We start from the raw sequence: 24,077 nt of genomic DNA on the forward strand, positions 1-24,077 counted from the left end.
TTCTTTTTAACTGTCAATTATATCTGTAAAATTCGTCTTTTGGCTCTCATTGATATGCAGATTTAAACTTACAGAAAGAAAGGAGAGATTGTTAGTCTTGGTTCGTGGTACATCTTAATAGTCGACAATCAACAACAAAATGGCAGCCGCCGCGGCAGCGCAGTTGCTCGATGAGTTGATGGGAAAAAGCCGCAATTTAGGCGCTTCCGATAAAAGAAATGAAACGAACTGGGACGATCCCCAGGTAACTTTCACCTTCGCAATATGCACACATCAAAATTCTATACGCATTCAAAGTGGTGGATGTTTTCTTCGCTCAAAATCCGACGGCCCTGGACCACCTCGGTCACGCCAGTCGTTAGCGTGCAAAATGCACGTGCCTGCATGCACACAAGTTGCACTGCACTGGCACTGCCCTGTGCATCCGTGTGCATTTCGTGCACTCAAACGAGTGTGGGGTATCTCAGAAAAACTCGCTTGCAGGACAGCCAACCGCGCGTCCAAGGAACGAGTGAGCCCAGCCAGCCCCAGGACTAGGTAGGATAGGAGCCACCACAGGCATTTCACTCAGTGAAAGTGAAGGACTCTATGATTCGAGGGACTATCTTTCCGTTTACACCATCGCCCATGTAATGATGTATTGTATGTACACGGTGTACAGTTAACTTAATGCACACCATGGTCATATATAGCCGTTATCAGGACTGCCTTTCTCCTTTTCAGGTTTGTAAATACTTCCTTTGTGGTTTTTGTCCACATGAGCTATTTGTGAACACCAGAGCAGACCTTGGAAACTGCAACAAACAGCATGATGACGCCCTAAAACAATCGTAAGTCATTGAAATTTTGATTTGCAAAGGAATTATCCAAATCATTATGTATATTTGTGGCTATGACATTCAAAAACATATACGAGTCATTTGGTGCCTGCATTGACCGGCGTTTCAGCCTTCGGGAAATAAGAAGAGGGGATGACTCCCTTCCTTTTTTGCAGTCTGCTCCTTTCAAACAGTGCTCAAGGTGGCTTTTAGTACTGAATCGGTATTACCTAATTGTTGGAAACTTTAATACCAATTTCTTTTTACTTTGAGATTTGAATTTTTATAGACCAGATACTTAAAGTGTCCTCCTGAGTTCAGAGTGACTTGACTCGTCATTTCTGCTCAATGACCTTTGACTTGTCTTCATACATGTAGAGTGTTCTTTTGTTAATTCCAGGTATGAGGCTGACCCAAAGTTTGGTCGTGTTGGCTATGAAGATGAATTCTTCCGATTTCTACAAGGCCTGGTATATGATGTGGATCGTCGAATCAAAAGAGGCCATCAGAGATTAGCACTCAACTCAATGCAGGGGAACGTAAGGAGTTGGCATTTATGTGCCTTTTTCAAATATTTCTCCTTGTCTCATCAGAACAAACACATCTTGGACAAGAATTAAAGACATTTTGGTGAACATGTTCATGTAGATTTGATCTATATGTACCACCGCCAGTATCCAGTGTTTACTTGGTTTAAAGTCATTGACAAATTTAGTAGTCATAAATGGTTCTTCATCCTTTACTTTCTTTATTCAGACCTTTGCTCCACATCATGTCAATAAAGAAGAGAAAGTTCAGGTTTTATCAGAAAGGATCAATGAACTTGTCGGTCAGGTATGTCTGTTTTCATGCTTGCTTTATTTCACACAATTGTCCTTTAATAACACTGTTTTAGAGGGAAGCCAGTTAGAAGAAGCCCTCAGGATGACCAAAAATCACCCTTATGATTTTATTAATTCACGAGATCGTAACGTTGACAAACTGTCACAGATTAACATTGCGATATTTACTGCTAGATTTGTATACTAGAATGGATGGATTGTCAGTAAGAGTTACAAGTAGGCCCTTCTGTAAAGAATAGAGATTAGCGTCCCGTTGTTCAAAAGAAGTAAAAGCCACAATATTGGTATTAACTTAAACGCCTTCAGTGCTGAGAATGACTTGAGACTTGTGAGACATGAATGTTCCATTTCAGGCTGAAGAACTTGGTTGTGAAGGAAAAGTGGAGGAAGCCCAAGGCTTGATGAATCTGTGTGAACAACTCAAAGATGAAAGGAATCATTTAGAAACTGTAAGTGACGTAAGAAACTTAACCAGGGCAAAATAGTAGTCATCTGGCAGTCAGCCTACTCCTCTTCTCTGAGCATCAGTTTCCTACATTTGTGGATGTCACGTTCAATGTCTCTGTTCCCCACAGTTGTTCTTAAACTTGTTGTCCTCCTGAAATGAGCATCATTGGTTATTCTGTGCAGAAACATAGAAGAAGACGAACATCATCCAGGGCTTCTCCTATACCTGACCCTGACAGAATTGGACTTGAACTTCCTGTATAATCTGTTAGGGCCCTCGGGGAGTTTAGTATCAGGTTTCCAATTACCAAGGGCCCTCTGTTCAGTTTAGGGAAAGAAAAAAGACTTTTTGGGGTGTTCAAAGAGCCCGGAATTTCTATTGGCATTATTGTTTTTTCAGCAAATGAATGTTTCAATGCCTCAACTGAAAGAAATGGAGGTGTGTGAAGTGTGTGGTGCTTTCCTTATTGTTGGCGATGCCAAACAACGGGCTGAGGAACATCTGATGGGAAAACAACACATGGGCTATGCAAAAGTCAGATCAACTGTTGAAGAATTTAAGGTAAGTGTATCTTGATTGCCTAGTAGTATTAGTAAGATGCAGAAGAGGCAGACATTGCCTGATTGCTTAGAGTGGGGCACAGATATAAGTCCAAACTGGATCTCAACACCTACCAACAACAAGATAGTTCGAAAACTTGAGACTAGCACTGTCTGAGTAACAGGAACACCGTTATTTTGGCTTCATTAAATATGTGGTTAACATGTAGATCTAAAATTTTCCCAAAATATCCCCAGTCTAAAATAGGTTTAAGTTCAAACGATTGGTGAAAGGATAATTCAACAAATTTTTGACAAAAAATTCAGCTTTTTCTAAAACCGGTAAATGTAGAACTAGAAGTGTATCCTAAATTTGTAAGATATTTTGTCTACTTTGCCACTGGCTCGCTGAGCGGATTTATATCGGTCTTATCTATTAGGATAAGAAGAAAAACAAAGAATTGGAACGGGAAGAACAATGGAGACTTGAACGAGAAGAGAGGGAAAAAGAACGAGAAAAAGAAAGAGAGGAGAGGAGAAAAAGACGGGAGGACCGAGAGAAGGAAAGAGAAAAAGAAAGGGAGGAGAGGAGAAAGAAGAGGAGTCGCAGCCGGCATCGCTCCAGGAGCCGTGATCGAAAGAGAAGTCGAGATCATGATCGGTAAGTTGGCACATGATCTGTTTTTATTTCTATACATCTACCAGCATGAAATAGCCAAATATTTTCAACGTTTTCTTGTTGGGCTTGAAAACTACATTTAAGTTAGCTGTAGTCAACAGATTTGTTGGTTAAAATTTGTGAAGATGGCGTGTGTAATAACATTTTGGAGTCATTAGAAGTCACCATATTGTCTCCTTTAAAACAAAAGTAGAGAGTTATTGGTCACTGAATAGGTATTGCAAAAGATATAAATTCTAGTTCTTTATGCTCACAGACACCGCAGATCAAGAAGCCGTGACAAGAAGCGATCAAGGAGTCGTGATCGAAAAAAATCCACAAGTAGAGACAGAAAGAGGTCTAGAAGTCGTGAGAGAAAGTACTCCAGTGGTCATGACAGAAAGCGGTCTAGAAGTCGTGATCGAAAACGGTCTAGGAGTCGTGATAGGAAACGATCAAGGAGCAGAGACAGACGAGGATCAAAGAGTAGGGAGCGCAGGCACAGGTCAAGAAGTCGAGATCGCAAGAGCCGCGATAAACGATCAAGGAGTGGTAGCAGACATGGGGAGAAGAAGCGTTCTACTAGCCTTGAAAGAGATAGGAAGTCTGATTCAGATGGTCGAGGTTCCAGGGAGAGGTCGAAGGATCGTCACAGGTCAAGAGACCATGATGGAGAGAGGAGAAGGGACAGGTCACGTGAAAGGGGACATGATTATTGGTTGAAAGATGGGGATGAGAAGAGAGACAGATCCAAAGGTTCGTATCTTGTGAATTATGCCTGGCAAATTCGTGAAGCGTGTGGAGTATGGGCCAAAATGGCCAAAAAAGACAGTGACATTTACTTATGAAGCCGACTATTGGTCGCAGTGTTATGTATTTTTTTCCCCGGGCTGGGGTATATTTTCTCCTTATTGTTTTCCAGAGAGGAATGACAGCGATGATTGCAATGATGACAGCGACAGTCACGGTGGAGGTGAAAAAGACCACCACAGAGATTCCAAGATGGAGGAAAGAAGTCCAGAGGTAAAAGCTCACTCAGAGCACGGAAACATTGAAGGTGACTTGAATCATAACTGAGGTCACCTCAGAGGTAAGTGAAGAGATAAGTTTTAATGCTTATTGGCAAGGGGGCTCAAAAGTTTATTGAAATTTTATGCTGACTTCAATTCTATATTGGACCAATGAGCTGTATTAATATCGAAGTCAAAGAATTGGTGCTACTTTTTATAACTTGACGTTTTCTAACACTAGCATTTATATTTTTAATCGGTAGTCTGTGATACCTATATTTTACATAGTTGGTGCTCTACATGATGTCAAGATGTTTTAGGTAATGATCCCTTCTCGATATCTTTATGTGCCTTATATTAGCAATATAGGATAAACTGAGTGGAAAATCAGTGGTATCGCTTCTTGCCTTTCCTTTTGAGCCCTTGATGCCTGCACCATTCTAATCAAATTCATTTTCAGATATACCAGGTAAGTGGAAAATGAAATGCATGAAAAGCAACATCTGAAAAATGTCTTGTTCTGACGAATTGGTGTATTGTGTGCAACCTTATCAACAACAGGACAAAACTACATCTTGGCTGGATACCGAGAGAAGAGATTGTCACTGAGTGAAGTAGAATGACTTGGTCAACAGACAGAGTGATTGAGTGAATCTTTATTCAGCTGGGAGTGGTATAAATTTGAAAAGTCTACCAGATTTAGGATTGTGGGATTGGCTTGTAATCTTTTGCTTGAAATAACATTTGATGCCCATGGACAATTTCCTTTCGGTTGGTTATGACTATCAAAAGATCAACATCGGCTACTAATTGATATGGTTGGTAATATCAACAAGTGGAGTTTCAGTTATCTGCCATGTTTGTCAAAATTGTTGAAAAATCGCTGAAAATCTGTGCTGGGCCATTCCACATACCAACTAAAACTTTACAATAAAACAATAATTTCTTTTCTGGGTGGGTGTAGTTCGAATTTCTGTTGTGATTTCAATCTGTGCTTGCATAATGTTCATGTTTTTTTACCAATAAATCATCCCTTTTTAATAATAAACCTGTATATTCGCACCAGACCAGTGTTAGATTCCGAAACATAATGTTTGAATCGTCGGAGAGGACAAGTGACAAGTCCCACCATACATGCCATACTACCGTCCATTCTGACATGCTCAGCCTGGGTGTGTCACTCCGCACCCAAAACCCAGGCCATTACCAGGTATTTCTAGTCATTGTAAGGTCGTTCGTCTTCAGGAAGGAAAGATGCTGACGGATATTTAGAGGTATTTCTCATGTTTATTGGATGTGGGGTGTAAACATTCTCTTGGCCCGGTTCTTACTGGTGTGTTAGTTAGCCCCGACGAACCTCTGGGTGTGGCCATCTTGATTGTGATGATGGGTATGGATGAGCTGCTATTCACGCATACATGAGGTATTCTCACTCAGCAGGGCTTTTCCATCCGTGTCTTGAAGTACAGATGTTGGTGACACAAAATCAAAAACTTTCACTGAAAAATAATGGAATCTTAAAATAGCAGGTGGGTCGAATCTTGACCTTACGACTTAAAATGCACATTGGACTGAGTCAGAGTTACATTGTGTCCTATTTTGTCACGGAAGAGAAAAAAAAAGCCACACTTCAAGCGCCGAGGGGATGGAAAAACCCTGCCCAGTTGTTGCAGTCTGGAATTTCCCAGTTGCAGTTGCATTCATATTAAGCCGAACCACTTTGTTATCCATCAAATGCAAATCAGACATTCTCCAGTCCAAAGCAATATGTACTTTTAGGTTAGAAAATATCAATTAAAAAGTATGGTACATGACATGTAGCCTGAAACGAGTGTAAGCCCTATGAATCTATTGAAGGGAGGGCTTTATAGCAGATACAGTTTAGAAGGTGTGTTTCCAAATACATTATACATTCATGCTCCACTTTCAATCTACAGTGTGTTTGTTTGAAGTCTCTGCATCACTCCTCCTCAATTCCTTTTGAAAAAAAGACACTCTACAGGTCTTTATGTTCTGGAAAATAGTAAAACTTGTACGATTTTTATGAAGTCACAATTTTCAGAAATAGGTTGATGTTGTCAGGTGATGATGCACTTTGATCATAAGTTGTTGTAACATAGGTGGGCCATCAGTACATTAATGAATAAGTGTATGTAATTTCTGATTAAGAGCTTTAACAGCCGTCTCCTCACACTATCAAATACCAGCTCATACTTAGGAAGAAAGACCCACATCATTTATCAGAGGTTAGTGATAAACCCTGCACAAGGTAGTGGCATTTTGAGACAATGTGATTTCTGGAGAATTCTTCCCCGTATGATAAAAATATTGTGACTTCAAATATTAGCAGCAGTAGTTGGAAAGCCAAGCTAGAAGTTTAAAAAAGTAAGGGTCCATGGATAGTTTGGGTTGGCCTTTGACAGCGTATAAAGAATTTGCATGATTGAAAGTTTACCAACCATAGTGAGTTTCCTCCACTTTCTCATTTACTCAAATGCCATCTCCTCAGCCCCTAGGGGGTTCAGGTGTTCTGCTTCAGTGACTGGTCCATCGGAATGAAGAGAAGAAGACACAAGGTGCATAATTTAACATAGTTTTTCTTTTGTAGTCTTCTGTGTTGATCATGCTCAAAACATTCCTGCATAATGTATTATGAATGCTGGTTCCCCAGAAACTACCTTGGCTGCAGAATGAATGTGCTTTAATTTAAATTTTTGAATTGATGTGAATATGTGAAAATCAGTTGTGATACTGTCAATCTGCAAAAGTTAATGAGTCCACTCTTGTCCATGTAACTCACAGGGCAGAGCAAAATTAACAGTTTTATACCCCGAAATTATGTTGGGTTGTGCTTTAGCCATAACTTGCGCCGTATTTGACCTTTGAGCCAGGGTAGTTTTTATGCCAGCCCGATGGATGATGTGACCAGAAAGAAGACCACAGGTAACCATTAGATTTCAGTAACCATCTAAGACTATGATTCGTGTTTTGCTAACACCTGCGTATTTCTGTTTGTTTTTGGCAGCTTTCTCAAGGATTTTATGCCGGACAGCCAGAAGAACAACTCTTGATTGGTTTTGACTCCACAGTGATGTTCATGTGCGAGGATTACTCAATGTTGGATTGAAGATGTGAAGATAGGGTATGGTGATGAGGTGATTTGTACATTTTAGATGATACTCCTTGTAGTGGTAGTAAAATTTTCACTTTTTGATCTTCTTTCAGAATTAGAAAACACTTCTAAATTTATGATGCCATTTTGGAGTGTATCTATCGAAATATAATATCAAAAATGAACCATGCAATTTAATCAATAATAAAAATGTTCGAGTTATTTCATTACAAGAAGTGATTTTCGAAATTTTCTCCAATTGTCACCTATTTCATCACAAGCAAGTTTTTAAAAAAATATTTTTTGCAGTTGTCACCACTTGTGATAAAATAACTTCTCACACTTTAATCAATTTTGTGAATATCTTTGATTCAATAATGAAGACCTTTCTGGAGACATTCCACAGTTATAGTTTCAGAAACCGTTTTCCCTCAGTTTCAAAACTTTCTCCTTTTTAAGTTATAGTTAGGTGTGTCTCAGTTTTGTCAGACCGTTTGATTCGATATATTTCAAGCAATGATAAAACTAAAGAATATAACATTGCCTGTTCAATGTTGCAATCTTGAGAATGTGGAATAATGATCGCAGTATTGTCTTGACAATTTAGTCATTAACACCTTCAGCGCCGAACCACGCAGGTCGGCGTAGCCCAAATCCCCCTCCCCTTTGAGCTGGTAATCGGAGATCTTATGGACTTCATGAAAGAACTACGCCATCGCCATCTTCAGGGTAAGGTAGGAACCGAAAAGACAACCATCGCCATCTTCAGGGCACGGTCGGAACTGAAAGACCGTTGGTCTTTTCATTTCCTATCTTGCCCTGAAGATGGCGATGACGGACGTTGGTCTTTTCATTTCCTATCTTGCCCTGAAGATGGCGATGACGTAGTTCTTTCATGAAGTCCATGAGACACCGATAACCAGCTCAAAGAGGGGGGATTTGGGCCACGTAAATCTACGTGGTTCGGCGGTGAAGGTGTTAATGAATGTTAGGTATTCATGGCTGTTTGCCTGATCATTTTAAGCATGCATCATGATCCTGTGCATGAAATGTGTACATGTACATGTACATGTATATACCATTGCTGCAATTAATGTTGTGCTCTTGTATTATACAATGTAGGCCAGCTTGAAAAATCTTGTTGGTATGTTGCAACACATGTATTATTGGCATCACCCACAACTACCTTTACTTGTAAATGTTGGTGTGAATTATACTCTCCTTTCGTGAATCCTTGCAACATGTAACTCATATGTCTGTACTTGACTTGTTTTTAATCAGAAGCTTGACTGCTATTCTAGGATGGTTCATAAAGCTGGCAATCTTGTATGAAGTTGTTGCAGACAATGACTTGTGCGTGATATCAATATCATCATGAAATGCTTATAAGCAATTGGCCGCTATGCTTAGTTGATTGTAGAAGAGTAAAATATTTGAGCGATATTTGTGTGACAGTCCAAACCAAAAATTTTGATTTATGTTTGGAAGCGTGGATAAGGGATGTATGTTTTTCTTTTACTTTTCATGGGTCCTTTTTGCAGAATTAAGGGGGTAATTATGTGGAAAATGTTTGGGTGGGAGTAGGGGATGGAATGTGGAAGAAGTTGTAAGTGTGAAGTATTTGTCGGCATCGGCATATTGTAAACTTTATATGGCAGTTAATTAATTTGAATGGTAAGCTTGCTTTGTAAAGTGATGCTGGTTTTTGCTCATGTTTTTCCTTCATAGATCTAGACTGAATGCCTGTTCAAAGACCTGTCTGGTCTAAAGACTCAAGTCGAATTGAGTCGTAATAACTAACAAGAATGTAGCAATATTTGTGCAAAGATTTTCTGTCACTACCATGAGATAATAAACACTTCTGCTTTTGTATATTCTTTGTTGATTTGATCAAATCTTTACTCTCATACTTGGAGTAGGAGCTTCTGAGGAGTAGCCTATATACTGATGGTATAGTTTCTCATCTGGGGAGGTGGGTAGCCTTGGCTTAGCCCAGAAAAGTCTGACATTACAATCTGTTCAATCCTATTCAAGTTGTCTGGAAAGAACGTAGGATGTTCTGCAGGAATAGTAAAAAATGGACGCTGGGAGGTGCTTACTTTCGACGCAATTGAGACACTGAAGGCAACCCGGACTGGGATTTTCTTGATATTGGAAGTCATGTTGGAAATTTCGCACTGATGGCGGCAAAATGGGATCGAAAAGTTCTGGCTGTCGATTCAAGTTTTGCGATTATTTGTCGTCTACGTAAGTCATGTGACCTTTGTGGTCTTTCTGATCAGATTGTGACTGGTGACGAATACAAAACTGTCGCCACCACAATATTGCCCGGCAATTACGCAGCAGGATACATCGTTGACATCAATGACGGTGTCACCAAAGCTAAAGCGTTCCAGGAGCCAGTTCCCATGATTCGTCTTGATGACATTCTTGAAGACAGCCATCATGAAACTCGACATCAAAGGATACGAAGCAAGGGCTCTGGAACACGCGATTGAACTGTTCAAAACAATTAACATCCCATACGTTTTCATGGAATGGCACATTCTTCGTGCGGATTCAGACGCCGTGGAAAAAGTTATAAGCTTCTTTTAATACGACACATGGCTATATTGCCTGGGGGCATTTCTGACTTTCAACCACTTGGTGACATCAAGGATTGGCCAGAGACCTATTGTTGGATTAAAGTCAGGGGCCCAGTAAGAGTTCTCTACTAACAGATGTTCTTGAAATTCCGTCTGCACTGTTGCCTTCTGATTATTCATACCATCATTGCCGTGGGTGGTTCCTGCCCAGACGAAATAATGGTGTGGAAGTGTAGGTTATGATGATGTACTGCGAATGTATCACCTTTCGCCAGCTATATTCTCCCAAAGGAGAAATAAACTACCGACTGCGACCTCAATTAGATCGCTGGGTCTCATTCAAATGTTGTTTGGTTTCCTGTCCGGTAATTACCTATACTCGCTTGGGATTCGGCTTAGATTCTGCAAGTATTGTACCCATTATAGGTTCATCGAAATATTCCAGATGGCGCCGGGTTTTCCGTTGCAGTTCGACAAAAGCTTTCTCACACAGTCAAGTTTTTGTCATTTTCTGTCCGATTATACGAGAGATATATAATTTCAATTTCCATGAGCAATAAATAAAGTATCCCTGAATTCAATATTCGGAATTCGTGAAATTTGTGAAACCTCGCTATATTTTAGCAAGATGAATAGCACAAGGTCGTGACATTCTCCCTTTGTTCTCCGTTATCTTTAGTTGACGACTCCACCCCATACATTACTCCTGATAACCAGGGCGACGTGGTATGAATTTCATACGAGTCTAAAATGAAGGGACGATAGTGCTTTCATCGCAGACACAGCGCCATGAAACGGAGATAGATGAGTGCGACGAGACGGTTTGTGATTCGAGCACATACAACTTAAAGCAACGAATTTTACATGATGATTTCCAGTGACGAAACCCCCTCCCCCTCAAATGCGCCTTGACATCTTGTAGTCCCGAAAGATAAAGGGCAGTAACAGTCCACGCGTCTCATCCACATGAGAGTCTCTCTTTCAGATCATAGCATACTGCTCCCATGATTGTCTTCAACAAATTTCTGATTGATTAAATCTCTTCATGGGGCTGGCCTGTTCGGAATGATTGCTTCTGCGATCGTCTGCTAAATGAGAGTGTCATTTGTTTGATTGTTGCTTCGAGTCGCCAGATTGAATATCAAGAAGAAGATTTTGGAGAATTGCTTGTTGCGAAGCAATAGGAATCTTCCGAGATAATCTGCACTTACGCGAAAGGTGAGCTCATCGTTTCTCTCAGCATGGAAGATAGAGTCATGTTGTCACATATGCTGAGAGCCATCGTAATGTCTATATATATTCAGGATTTTTGTTCTTGAACTGGACAAGTGAATAGCTGGTCCAAATGATACATGTATAGGGGAGAGTTATGGACCCGCATTTGCGTCCTTGATTGTCATTGAAGAAATTGTCTACTTCAGGTTGATAAACAATGCATCGGAATATAGTATACATGTATATGTATGTGGTTCTTTCGCTATCTTCCATGATAGCAAATTGATCTGTAAGAAAACTATACATGAATTTTCCTTGTTGACACCGTCGAATATCTCGTCGTTTCCTGGGGATTATCGAATACCCGTTTTTGTAATCACGCATGCCAAGTTCCCGGGAGGACATGTTTAATACTCCCTATCTGTCTCAATAAAACACGCTAAGAACAGCAGAATGCACTCGCAATGGTCCCACTTGATCATGATCATCCCATTACAGCGTATTAACGAACTCCTAGCTTCCAATTAAGTGCCTTTGATTGCTCCTTGTATATTTCATCGAGGGCTTCTTTTCGCCATGTAAAGACACCCTCCACGCCTGAATTGGGGGATCATGGATCAAGTGATTTAACATTGTGGTTATTCCTGAGGAGGAGGCGTCAATAGTAGCCTACTAATCAGTTAGAAAGGTTGGCCCGTTGGTCCACGAGACTACGATATTTTGGCCGGAGAATGTTTGGTGAATTCCGGCCGAAAGGTAAGCAGAACAAAACTCAAAAACTGGACATAATTCATACGCTCTTATCATCGCTGCGGCTCCCGAGAAAATGCACATTATGGCCAGTACATGCTCAAGGTTAATTGTCACCGTTGCTAAAAGGAATGTGCGTCAATCTCTGTTTGGCCTTGCTAACGACTGAGAGTAAACTGTTTTCCAAAATGGTCAAGTTGATCTAGTTTGTGCGGCCAAGTAAGCATGATATCGCCAAGGAACGTTATGAGAAAGTGAAGACGCTGAGAGTGCACGTGGTAATGGGTTTGAAACCCTCTGGCGATGTCTTGTGAGATTTGATTACTTGTTTGCGCATGGCATACTCATCATTATTCTACATCGTTGGAGCGGCACACTTCACAGTGAAAATCATCCGATCGAAATTTGAAGTGTCAACACAGCTGAGCAATTCGTGGCACTTTAATCCTGTGAATTGCGGCGAAATTGAGGACTTCGAATATGAAACATCCGTACTCTGACAGTTTCTGGCCTATATGATGTCAAAAGGGTGATAATGAAATCGCATATTGAATTTGCCGGCGAAGTTTGCGCTGGATACCCATCCGGACCGGGGATGCGCAAGCTACAAAAGATGTTCAGTAACCATTTTGTTAATGACCTCATTTTTCATAAATCAAGTTACCCTATTGCCTGTTATATTTTTCTGACCATAGGACTGCATTGTGGTGCGATAAAACAAATTTATTTAGTCAAACACGAAATCCTTCTGTTGATCGCTCTGCCTTCCAGCGAATATTTGATTTGTTAGAAACTTTACAAGCTGATGTAAATCTACATGATATTTGAATAATGCCATTTATTCGCGGCCGCTTGGTCCGCGGCTGTTTTCTTCAAGCTGCTGGAAACGACAATAAGCGCCACTATAACAAGACATCAGTTTCGTCTGAACGTTGTTTTCCATTTGTAGAGGGAAGTGGATACAGATGCAATAAAGCAGACTCGCTCTCCTCATTTTTACATTTGTTGACGGTTCTTTGTGATTGGTATGGTGCAGCCATTATGCCGTATACATGCAATCACGTACTCTCAGTTTTAGAAACGTTTTATGAAGTAATCTTGAAATTTGAATAGCTATAATAGCACCGAATTTATCATTTTTTGTGGTCCTCTACAATAATAACACTGAGGGCATGTCACACACTGCCCAATCCTGCTCAGGATTTTGGAACGTCTGCTGCAAACTGCGGGAATCTGAAAAGTTCAGTATTGGATGCCGTTGGTAGCCTGTATGTAAGGCCAATGTACGCCTACAAAACACTGCGTTGTTATTGCGAATAAATGACAACTCACGCCTGTACATGAAGGAGCAGTCCTATCTATAGCCACGACTACTTTGATATTCTTAGCTACTTTCTATATATATGATTTACGACCAAACAAAGGAAGGTGAGAAAATATATGGCTATCCAAAACGAAGGGATGTCTCGGCAGTTACCTTGAGTCAAGTGTCATCTCGACAACTGTTCCTCAGCCGACTCGTGAAAGGACAGATTGGAATGGGAAGTGACAATCGAAGATAAAATATGAACAAGGCTCAAGAGAGGTGGAGTAGCGTCACCATTTCCCGTTCCTGAAAGTCTGTTTATATTCTCAGCCAATCATGGCTACATCACCCAGCAAAGTCAAGCTGCAAGGTGTATCTATCTTTGATATTGTTGGTTATATTCAGGGATATGTCGTTCTTCTGATCATAGTCATCGGCCTGGGTGGGAACGTTCTTTCGTTAGTGGTGTTTTTGAAGGTAAAACGAAGCAGCGATCCTACAGTACAGTACTTCAGCGTTGTTACATTTTGTGACGCTGGTGTACTTATGCTCGGTTCGGTACCGCAGTGGTTGCGATGGAGCATGCCGTATGTTTTCGGAAATCAGTATGTAGATCTGTATGGTATATCAAACCTAAGCTGCAAGCTTTTGCGATTTATATTTTGTTTCTGTGCTACGATGTCGTCATTTTGCCTTGTTAGTTTTACGCTCGAACGAGCTGTTTTTGTTTGGTTTCCTTTAAAACGTGCTCTCATCACAGGCCGCAAACGGAAATTTGCTTTACTTATTATTTGCCTTCTTGGCATAGCAACGAACGTACACGTAGCTCTTTTAATGGAGAATTATGATGAACCGGTTGGGTCCAATTGTTATTACAAAAATGTCCTTGTTGATTTTACCGCCGACAGCCTACGCTATGTTTTGTTACCGTGTGTGTTTTTATTTATTTTCAATGTGGTTATAATACTCGGCATAGTAAAATCTCAGAAAGATAGAACGCATGTTTCACGAACCAAAACATTGATGGATTCAAAGCAAAAAGCTGTTCATATCAACCTTATTCTGGTATCAGTTTTCTATATTGTTTTCCACCTTCCACGTTTTGTAGCTTGGACTGTATTTAATGAGTCACAGAAGCGAGGTATGTCCAGTGACCATATGGAAATGCTTTTTCTAACAGCCAATTTTTGCGAAGTTATATGGAATCTGAACTATAGCACCAACTTTATCATTTATTGCACTTCACTTGGATTCTATAGAGAAGAACTCGGCAAATTGTTTTATTGTTGTCATCACAAGTAAGAGCATTGACGGCAATTTCAGGAGATGTGTTTTTAACCCACGTATTGGTCCATGATTCGCCTTGACATCTTGTAGTCCCGAAAGATAAAGGGCAGTAACAGTCCACGCGTCTCAACCACATGAGAGTCTCTCTTTCAAATCATAGCATACTGTTCCCATGATTGTCTTCAACAAATTTCTGATTGATTAAATCTCTTCATGGGGCTGGCCTGTTGAATGGTTGCCTCTGCGATCGTCTGCTAAATGAGAGTGTCATTTGTTTGATTGTTGCTTCGAGTCGCCAGATTGAATATCAAGAAGAAGATTGTGGAGAATTGCTTGTTGCGAAGCAATAGGAATCTTCCGAGATAATCTGCACTTACGCGAAAGGTGAGCTCATCGTTTCTCTCAGCATGGAAGATACAGTCATGTAGTCACATATTCTGTGAGCCATCGTGATGTCTATATATTCAGGATTTTTGGTCTTGAACTGGACAAGTGAATAGCTGGTCCAAATGACACATATATATAGGTGAGAGTTATGGACCCACAGTTGCGTCCTTGATTGTCATTGAAGAAATTTGCTACTTTAGGTTGATCTAAACAATGAACCAGATTATAGTATACATGTATGTGGTTCTTTCGCATTCTTCGATGATAGCAAATTGATCTGCAAGAAGACTATTCATGAATTTTCCTTGTTGACACCGTCGAATATCTCGTCGTTTCCTGGGGATTATCGAATACCCGTTTTTGTAATCACGCATGCCAAGTTCCCGGGAGGACATGTTTAATACTCCCTATCTGTCTCAATAAAACACGCTAAGAACAGCAGAATGCACTCGCCATGGTCCCACTTGATCATGATCATGCCATTACAGCGTATTAACGAACTCCTAGCTTCCAATTAAGTGCCTTTGATTGCTCCTTGTATACTTCATCGAGGGCTTCTTTTCGCCATGTAAAGACACCCTCCACGCCTGAATTGGGGGATCATGGATCGAGTGATTTAACATTGTGGTTATTCCTGAGGAGGAGGCGTCAATAGTAGCCTACTAATCAGTGAGAAAGGTTGGCCCGTTGGTCCACGAGACTACGATATTTTGGCCGAAGAATGTTTGGTGAAGTCCGGCCGAAAGGTAAGCAGAACAAAACTCAAAAACTGGACATAATTCATACGCTCTTCTTATCATCGCTGCGGCTCCCGAGAAAATGCACATTATGCTCAAGGTTAATTGTCACCGTTGCTAATAGAAATGTGCGTCAATCTCTGTTTGGCCTTGTTGCTAACGACTGAGAGTAAATGTGACCAAACTATTTTCCAAAATGGTCAAGATGATCTAGTTTGTGTGACCAAGTAAACATGATATCGCCAAGGAACGTTATGAGAATGTGATGACGCTGAGAGTGCACGTGGTAATGGGTTTGAAACCCTCTGGCGATGTCTTGTGAGATTTGATTACTTGTTTGCGCATGGCATACTCATCAGTATTCCACATCGTTGGAGCGGCACACTTCACAGTAAAAATCATCCGATCGAAATTTGAAGTGTCAACACAGCTGAGAAATTCGTGGCACTTTAATCATGTGAATTGCGGCGAAATTGAGGACTTCGAATATGAAACATCCGTACTCTGACAGTTTCTGGCCTATATGATGTCAAAAGGGTGATAATGAAATCGCATATTGAATTTGCCGGCGAAGTTTGCGCTGGATACCCATCCGGACCGGGGATGCGCAAGCTACAAAAGATGTTCAGTAACCATTTTGTTAATGACCTCATTTTTCATAAATCAAGTTACCCTATTGCCTGTTATATTTTTCTGACCATAGGACTGCATTGTGGTGCGATAAAACAAATTTATTTAGTCAAACACGAAATCCTTCTGTTGATCGCTCTGCCTTCCTGCGAATATTTGATTTGTTAGAAACTTTACAAGCTGATGTAAATCTACATGATATTTGAATAATGCCATTTATTCGCGGCCGCTTGGTCCGCGGCTGTTTTCTTCAAGCTGCTGGAAACGACAATAAGCGCAATTATTACAAGACATTAGCTTCGTCTGAACGTTGTTTTCCATTTGTAGTGGAAAGTGGATACAGAATGCAATAAAGTAGACTTGCTCTCCTCACTTTTACATTTGTTGACAGTTCAAAACCATAGCAATTCTTTGTGATTGGTTTGGTGCAGCCATTATGCCGTATACATGCAATCACGTACTCTCAGTTTTAGAAACGTTTTATGAAGTAATCTTGAAATTTGAATAGCTATAATAGCACCGAATTTATCATTTTTCGTGGTCCTCTACAATAATAACACTGACGGCATGTCACACACTGCCCAATCCTGCTCAGGATTTTGGAACGTCTGCTGCAAACTGCGGGAATCTGAAAAGTTCAGTATTGGATGCCGTTGGTAGCCTGCATGTAGGGCCAATGTAGTCCTACAAAACACTGCGTTGTTATTGCGAATAAATGACAACTCACGCCTGTACATGAAGAAGCAGTCCTATCTATAGCCACGACTACTTTGATATTCTTAGCTACTTTCTATATATATGATTTACTACCAAACAAAGGAAGGTGAGAAAATAGATGGCTATCCAAAACGAAGGGATGTCTCGCAGTTACCTTGAGTCAAGTGTCATCTCGACAACTGTTCCTCAGCCAACTCGTGAAAGGGCAGATTGGAATGGGAAGTGACAATCGAAGATGAAATATGAACAAGGCTCAAGAGAGGTGGAGTAGCGTCACCATTTCCCGTTCCTTAAAGTCTGTTTATATTCTCAGCCAATCATGGCTACATCACCCAGCGAAGTCCAGCTGCAAGGTGTATCTATCTTCGATATTGTTGGTTATATTCAGGGATATGTCGTTCTTCTGATCATAATCATCGGCCTGGGTGGGAACGTTCTTTCGTTAGTGGTGTTTTTGAAGGTAAAACGAAGCAGCGATCCTACAGTACAGTACTTCAGCGTTGTTACATTTTGCGACGCTGGTGTACTTATGTTCGGTTCGGTACCGCATTGGCTGCGATGGAGCATGCCGTATGTTTTCGGAAATCAGTATGTAGATCTATATGGTATATCAAACCTAAGCTGCAAGCTTTTGCGATTTATATTTTGTTTCTGTGCTACGATGTCGTCATTTTGCCTTGTCAGTTTCACGCTCGAACGAGCTGTTTTTGTTTGGTTTCCTTTAAAACGTGTTCTCATCACGGGTCGCAAACGAAAATTAGCTTTACTTATAATTTGCCTTCTTGGCATAGCAACGAACGTACACGTAGCTCTTTTAATGGAGAACTTTGATGAACCGGTTGGGTCCAATTGTTATTACAAAAATGTCCTTGTTGATTTTACCGCCGACAGCCTACGCTATGTTTTGTTACCGTGTGTGTTTTTATTTATTTTCAATGTGGTTATAATACTCGGCATGGTAAAATCTCAGAAAGATAGAACGCACGTTTCACGAACCAAAATATTGATGGATTCAAAGCAAAAAGCTGTTCATATCAACCTTATTCTGGTATCAGTTTTTTATAATATTTTCAACCTTCCACGTTTTGTAGCTTGGACTGTATTTGAAGAGTCACAGAAGCGAGGTATGTCCAGTGACCATATGGAAATGCTTTTTCTAACAGCCAATTTTTGCGAAGTTATTTGGAATCTGAACTATAGCACCAACTTTATCATTTATTGCACTTCACTTGGATTCTATAGAGAAGAACTCGGCAAATTGTTTTATTGTTGTCATCACATGTAAGAGCATTGACGGCAATTTAAGGAGATGTGTTTTTAACCCACGTATTGGTCCATGATTCGCCTTGACATCTTGTAGTCCCGAAAGATAAAGGGCAGTAACAGTCCGCGCGTCTCAACCACATGAGAGTCTCTCTTTCAGATCATAGCATACTGCTCCCATGATTATCTTCAACAAATTTCTGATTGATTAAATCTCTTCATGGGGCTGGCCTGTTGAATGATTGCCTCTGCGATCGTCTGCTAAATGAGAGTGTCATTTGTTTGATTGTTGCTTCGAGTCGCCAGATTGAATATCAAGAAGAAGATTGTGGAGAATTGCTTGTTGCGAAGCAATAGGAATCTTCCGAGATAATCTGCACTTACGCGAAAGGTGAGCTCATCGTTTCTCTCAGCATGGAAGATACAGTCATGTAGTCACATATTCTGTGAGCCATCGTGATGTCTATATATTCAGGATTTTTGGTCTTGAACTGGACAAGTGAATAGCTGGTCCAAATGACACATATATATAGGTGAGAGTTATGGACCCACAGTTGCGTCCTTGATTGTCATTGAAGAAATTTGCTACTTTAGGTTGATCTAAACAATGAACCAGATTATAGTATACATGTATGTGGTTTTTTCGCATTCTTCCATGATAGCAAATTGATCTGTAAGAAAACTATTCATGAATTTTCCTTGTTGACACCGTCGAATATCTCTTCGTTTCCTGGGGATTATCGAATACCCGTTTTTGTAATCACGCATGCCAAGTTCCCGGGAGGACATGTTTAATACTCCCTATCTGTCTCAATAAAACACGCTAAGAACAGCAGAATGCACTCGCCATGGTCCCACTTGATCATGATCATGCCATTACAGCGTATTAACGAACTCCTAGCTTCCAATTAAGTGCCTTTGATTGCTCCTTGTATACTTCATCGAGGGCTTCTTTTCGCCATGTAAAGACACCCTCCACGCCTGAATTGGAGGATCATGGATCGAGTGATTTAACATTGTGGTTATTCCTGAGGAGGAGGCGTCAATAGTAGCCTACTAATCAGTGAGAAAGGTTGGCCCGTTGGTCCACGAGACTACGATATTTTGGCAGGAGAATGTTTGGTGAATTCCGGCCGAAAGGTAAGCAGAACAAAACTCAAAAACTGGACATAATTCATACGCTCTTCTTATCATCGCTGCGGCTCCCGAGAAAATGCACATTATGCTCAAGGTTAATTGTCACCGTTGCTAATAGAAATGTGCGTCAATCTCTGTTTGGCCTTGTTGCTATCGACTGAGAGTAAATATGACCAAACTATTTTCCAAAATGGTCAAGATGATCTAGTTTGTGTGACCAAGTAAACATGATATCGCCAAGGAACGTTATGAGAATGTGATGACGCTGAGAGTGCACGTGGTAATGGGTTTGAAACCCTCTGGCGATGTCTTGTGAGATTTGATTACTTGTTTGCGCATGGCATACTCATCAGTATTCTACATCGTTGGAGCGGCACACTTCACAGTAAAAATCATCCGATCGAAATTTGAAGTGTCAACACAGCTGAGAAATTCGTGGCACTATAATCATGTGAATTGCGGCGAAATTGAGGACTTCGAATATGAAACATCCGTACTCTGACAGTTTCTGGCCTATATGATGTCAAAAGGGTGATAATGAAATCGCATATTGAATTTGCCGGCGAAGTTTGCGCTGGATACCCATCCGGACCGGGGATGCGCAAGCTACAAAAGATGTTCAGTAACCATTTTGTTAATGACCTCATTTTTCATAAATCAAGTTACCCTATTGCCTGTTATATTTTTCTGACCATAGGACTGCATTGTGGTGCGATAAAACAAATTTATTTAGTCAAACACGAAATCCTTCTGTTGATCGCTCTGCCTTCCTGCGAATATTTGATTTGTTAGAAACTTTACAAGCTGATGTAAATCTACATGATATTTGAATAATGCCATTTATTCGCGGCCGCTTGGTCCGCGGCTGTTTTCTTCAAGCTGCTGGAAACGACAATAAGCGCAATTATTACAAGACATTAGCTTCGCCTGAACGTTGTTTTCCATTTGTAGTGGGAAGTGGATACAGAATGCAATAAAGTAGACTCGCTCTCCTCACTTTTACATTTGTTGACAGTTCAAAACCATAGCAATTCTTTGTGATTGGTATGGTGCAGCCATTATGCCGTATACATGCAATCACGTACTCTCAGTTTTAGAAACGTTTTATGAAGTAATCTTGAAATTTGAATAGCTATAATAGCACCGAATTTATCATTTTTTGTGGTCCTCTACAATAATAACACTGAGGGCATGTCACACACTGCCCAATCCTCCTCAGGATTTTGGAACGTCTGCAGCAAACTGCGAGAATCTGAAAAGTTCAGTATTGGATGCCGTAGGTAGCCTACATGTAGGGCCTATGTAGGCCTACAAAACACTGCGTTGTTATTGCGTATAAATGACAACTCACGTCTGTACATGAAGGAGCAGCCCTATCTTTAGCCACGACTACTTTGATATTCTTAGCTACTTTCTATATATATGACTCACGACCAAACAAAGGAAGGTGAGAAAATAGTATCCAAAACGAAGGGATGTCATGGCAGTTACCTTGAATCAAGTGTCAAATCGACAACTGTTCTAATCGGCTCAGCCGACTCGTGAAAGGGCAGATTGGAATGGGAAGTGACAATCGAGGATAAAATGTAAACAAGGCTCAAGAGAGGTGGAGTAGCGTCACCATTTCCCGTTCCTGAAAGTCTGTTTATATTCTCAGCCAATCATGACTACATCACTCAGCGAGGTCCAACTGCAAGGTGTATCTATCTTCGATATTGTTGGTTATATTCAGGGATATGTCGTTCTTCTAATCATAGTCATCGGCCTAGGTGGGAATGTTCTTTCGTTAGTGGTGTTTTTGAAGGTGAAACGAAGCAGCGATCCTACAGTACAGTACTTCAGCGTTGTTACATTCTGCGACGCTGGTGTACTTATGTTCGGTTCGGTACCGAAGTGGCTGCGATGGAGCATGCCGTATGTTTTCGGAAATCAGTATGTAGATCTGTATGGTATATCAAACCTAAGCTGCAAGCTTTTGCGATTTACATTTTATTTCTGTGCTACGATGTCATCATTTTGCCTTGTCAGTTTCACGCTTGAACGAGCTGTTTTTGTTTGGTTTCCTTTAAAACGTGTTCTCATCACGGGCCGCAAACGGAAATTTGCTTTACTTATTATTTGCCTTCTTGGCGTAGCAACGAACGTACACGTAGCTCTTTTAATGGAGAATTATGATGAACCGGTTGGGTCCAATTGTTATTACAAATATGTCCTTGTTGATTTTACCGCCGACAACCTACGCTATGTTTTGTTACCGTGTGTGTTTTATATTTATTTTCAATGTGGTTATAATACTCGGCATAGTAAAATCTCAGAAAGATAGAACGCATGTTTCTCGAACCAAAACATTGATGGATTCAAAGCAAAAAGCTGTTCATATGAACCTTATTCTGGTATCAGTTTTCTATATTGTTTTCAACCTTCCACGTTTTGTAGCTTGGACTGTATTTGATGAGTCACAGAAACGAGGTATGTCCAGCGACCATATGGAAATGCTTTTTCTAACAGCCAATTTTTGCGTAGTTATTTGGAATCTGAACTATAGCACCAACTTTATCATTTATTGCACTTCACTTGGATTCTATAGAGAAGAACTCGGCAAATTGTTTTATTGTTGTCATCACAAGTAAGAGCATTGACGGCAATTTCAGGAGATGTGTATTTAACCAACGTATTAATCCATGATTCGAAAACCTATTGGTTGTGAACAAATTGTCAATTTCAGAACGTTGACTTGAAAACTAGTAGATGGTCCAAAAGAGAACCAGTGTGGTAAAAGATGTTGCTTCACTCAAAAATCGTAGGATCATTGGGCTTTTCGGATAGAAGTCTTTGTGAGTCACATACGCATCCAGGAATGCTTCAAGAGTGTCTTGGGTTCTTCTGATTCGCAAGACTCTAACGGAGATGGCACAGACAACGATTAAAAGCATGGACGTTGTTGATTTGTTTATACGTTGCCGCTACATGTATGTACTTTGCCCAAGCTATCGCTTTAGTTGACCAGATATTGCACCCATTTCGAAGGGAATAACCCCTAAACCAAATCTAACCTAAGAAGGACCAACTTTTTAAACATCTTTAAATCTTTAACATCTTTAATGTTTTTATGACATACTGTTACACATACTCGGCTTACATGTAGGCCCCTTAGAAAATAAACTGAAGCGACGACACGATAGTGCTTTCATCGCAGACACAGCACCATGAAACGGAGATAGATGAGTGCGACGAGACGGTTTGTGATTCGAGCACATACAACTTAAAGCAACGAATTTTACATGATGATTTCCAGTGACGGAACCCCCTTCCCCTCAAATGCGCCTTGACATCTTGTAGTCCCGAAAGATAAAGGGCAGTAACAGTCCACTCGTCTCAACCACATGAGAGTCTCTCTTTCAGATCATAGCCTACTGCTCCCATGATTGTCTTCAACAAATTTCTGATTGATTAAATCTCTTCATGGGGCTGGCCTGTTGAATGATTGCTTCTGCGATCGTCTGCTAAATGAGAGTGTCATTTGTTTGATTGTTGCTTCGAGTCACCAGATTGAATATCAAGAAGAAGATTGTGGAGAATTTTTGCGAAGCAATAGGAATCTTCCGAGATAATCTGCTCTTACGCGAAAGGTGAGCTCATCGTTTCTCTCAGCATGGAAGATACAGTCATGCAGTCACATATGCTGAGAGCCATCGTAATGTCTATATATATTCAGGATTTTTTGTCTTGAACTGGACAAGTGAATAGCTATGGACCCACAGTTGCGTCCTTGATTGTCATTGAAGAAATTGGCTACTTCAGGTTGATCTAAACAATGCACTAGATTATAGTATTCATGTATGTGGTTCTTTCGCATTCTTCCATGATCACAAATTGATCTGTAAGAAAACTATACATGGATCGAGTGATTTAACATTGTGGTTATTCATGTGGAGGAGGCGTCAATAGTAGCCTACTAATTAGTTAGAAAGGTTGGCCCGTTGGTCCACGAGACTACGATATTTTGGCCGGAGAATGTTTGGTGAAGTCCGGCCGAATGGTAAGCAGAACAAAACTCAAAAACTGGCCATAATTCATACGCGCTCCTGCGGCAATGCACATTATGGCCAGTACATGCTCAAGGTTAATTGTCACCGTTGCTAAAGGGAATGTGCGTCAATCTCTGTTTGGCCTTGCTAACGACTGAGAGTAATTGTGACCAAACTATTTTCCAAAATGGTCAAGATGATCTAGTTTGTGCGACCAAGTAAACATGATATCGCCAAGGAACGTTATGAGAATGTGATGACGCTGAAAGTGCACGTGGTAATGGGTTTGAATTCAAAACCCTCTGGCGATGTCTTGTGAGATTTGATAACTAGTTTGCGCATGGCATACTCATCAGTATTCACCATAGCAATTCTTTGTGATTGGTATGGTGCAGCCATTATGCCGTATACATGCAATCACGTACTCTCAGTTTTAGAAACGTTTTATGAAGTAATCTTGAAATTTGAATAGCTATAATAGCACCGAATTTATCATTTTTTGTGGTCCTCTACAATAATAACACTGAGGGCATGTCACACACTGCCCAATCCTGCTCAGGATTTTGGAACGTCTGCAGCAAACTGCGGGAATCTGAAAAGTTCAGTAT

The 24,077-nt window shown here is 40.6% G+C and overlaps 1 protein-coding gene and 1 pseudogene across 2 annotated transcripts; both read left to right on the forward strand.

The window, feature by feature from the left end:
* Positions 1-131: 131 nt before the first annotated feature.
* On the forward strand, positions 132-9,299 carry LOC135493572 (luc7-like protein 3). Of its 2 annotated transcripts, XM_064780998.1 has the most exons (10): positions 132-244; positions 724-830; positions 1,219-1,357; positions 1,575-1,652; positions 2,014-2,109; positions 2,508-2,669; positions 3,088-3,308; positions 3,583-4,061; positions 4,228-4,395; positions 7,341-9,299. In XM_064780998.1, the coding sequence occupies exons 1-9, from the start codon at positions 140-142 to the stop codon at positions 4,380-4,382; spliced, it is 1,542 nt and encodes a 513-aa protein (XP_064637068.1). In that variant the 5' UTR covers positions 132-139; the 3' UTR covers positions 4,383-4,395; positions 7,341-9,299. The 2 variants fall into 2 exon arrangements, with proteins under 2 accessions (XP_064637068.1, XP_064637060.1); XM_064780990.1 differs by having other exon boundaries at positions 4,228-9,299.
* On the forward strand, positions 8,117-12,023 carry LOC135487924 (uncharacterized; annotated as a pseudogene).
* Positions 12,024-24,077: the final 12,054 nt, after the last annotated feature.

The sequence above is a fragment of the Lineus longissimus genome, chromosome 1 (genome assembly GCF_910592395.1).
Source record: "Lineus longissimus chromosome 1, tnLinLong1.2, whole genome shotgun sequence".
NCBI lineage: Eukaryota > Metazoa > Nemertea > Pilidiophora > Heteronemertea > Lineidae > Lineus > Lineus longissimus.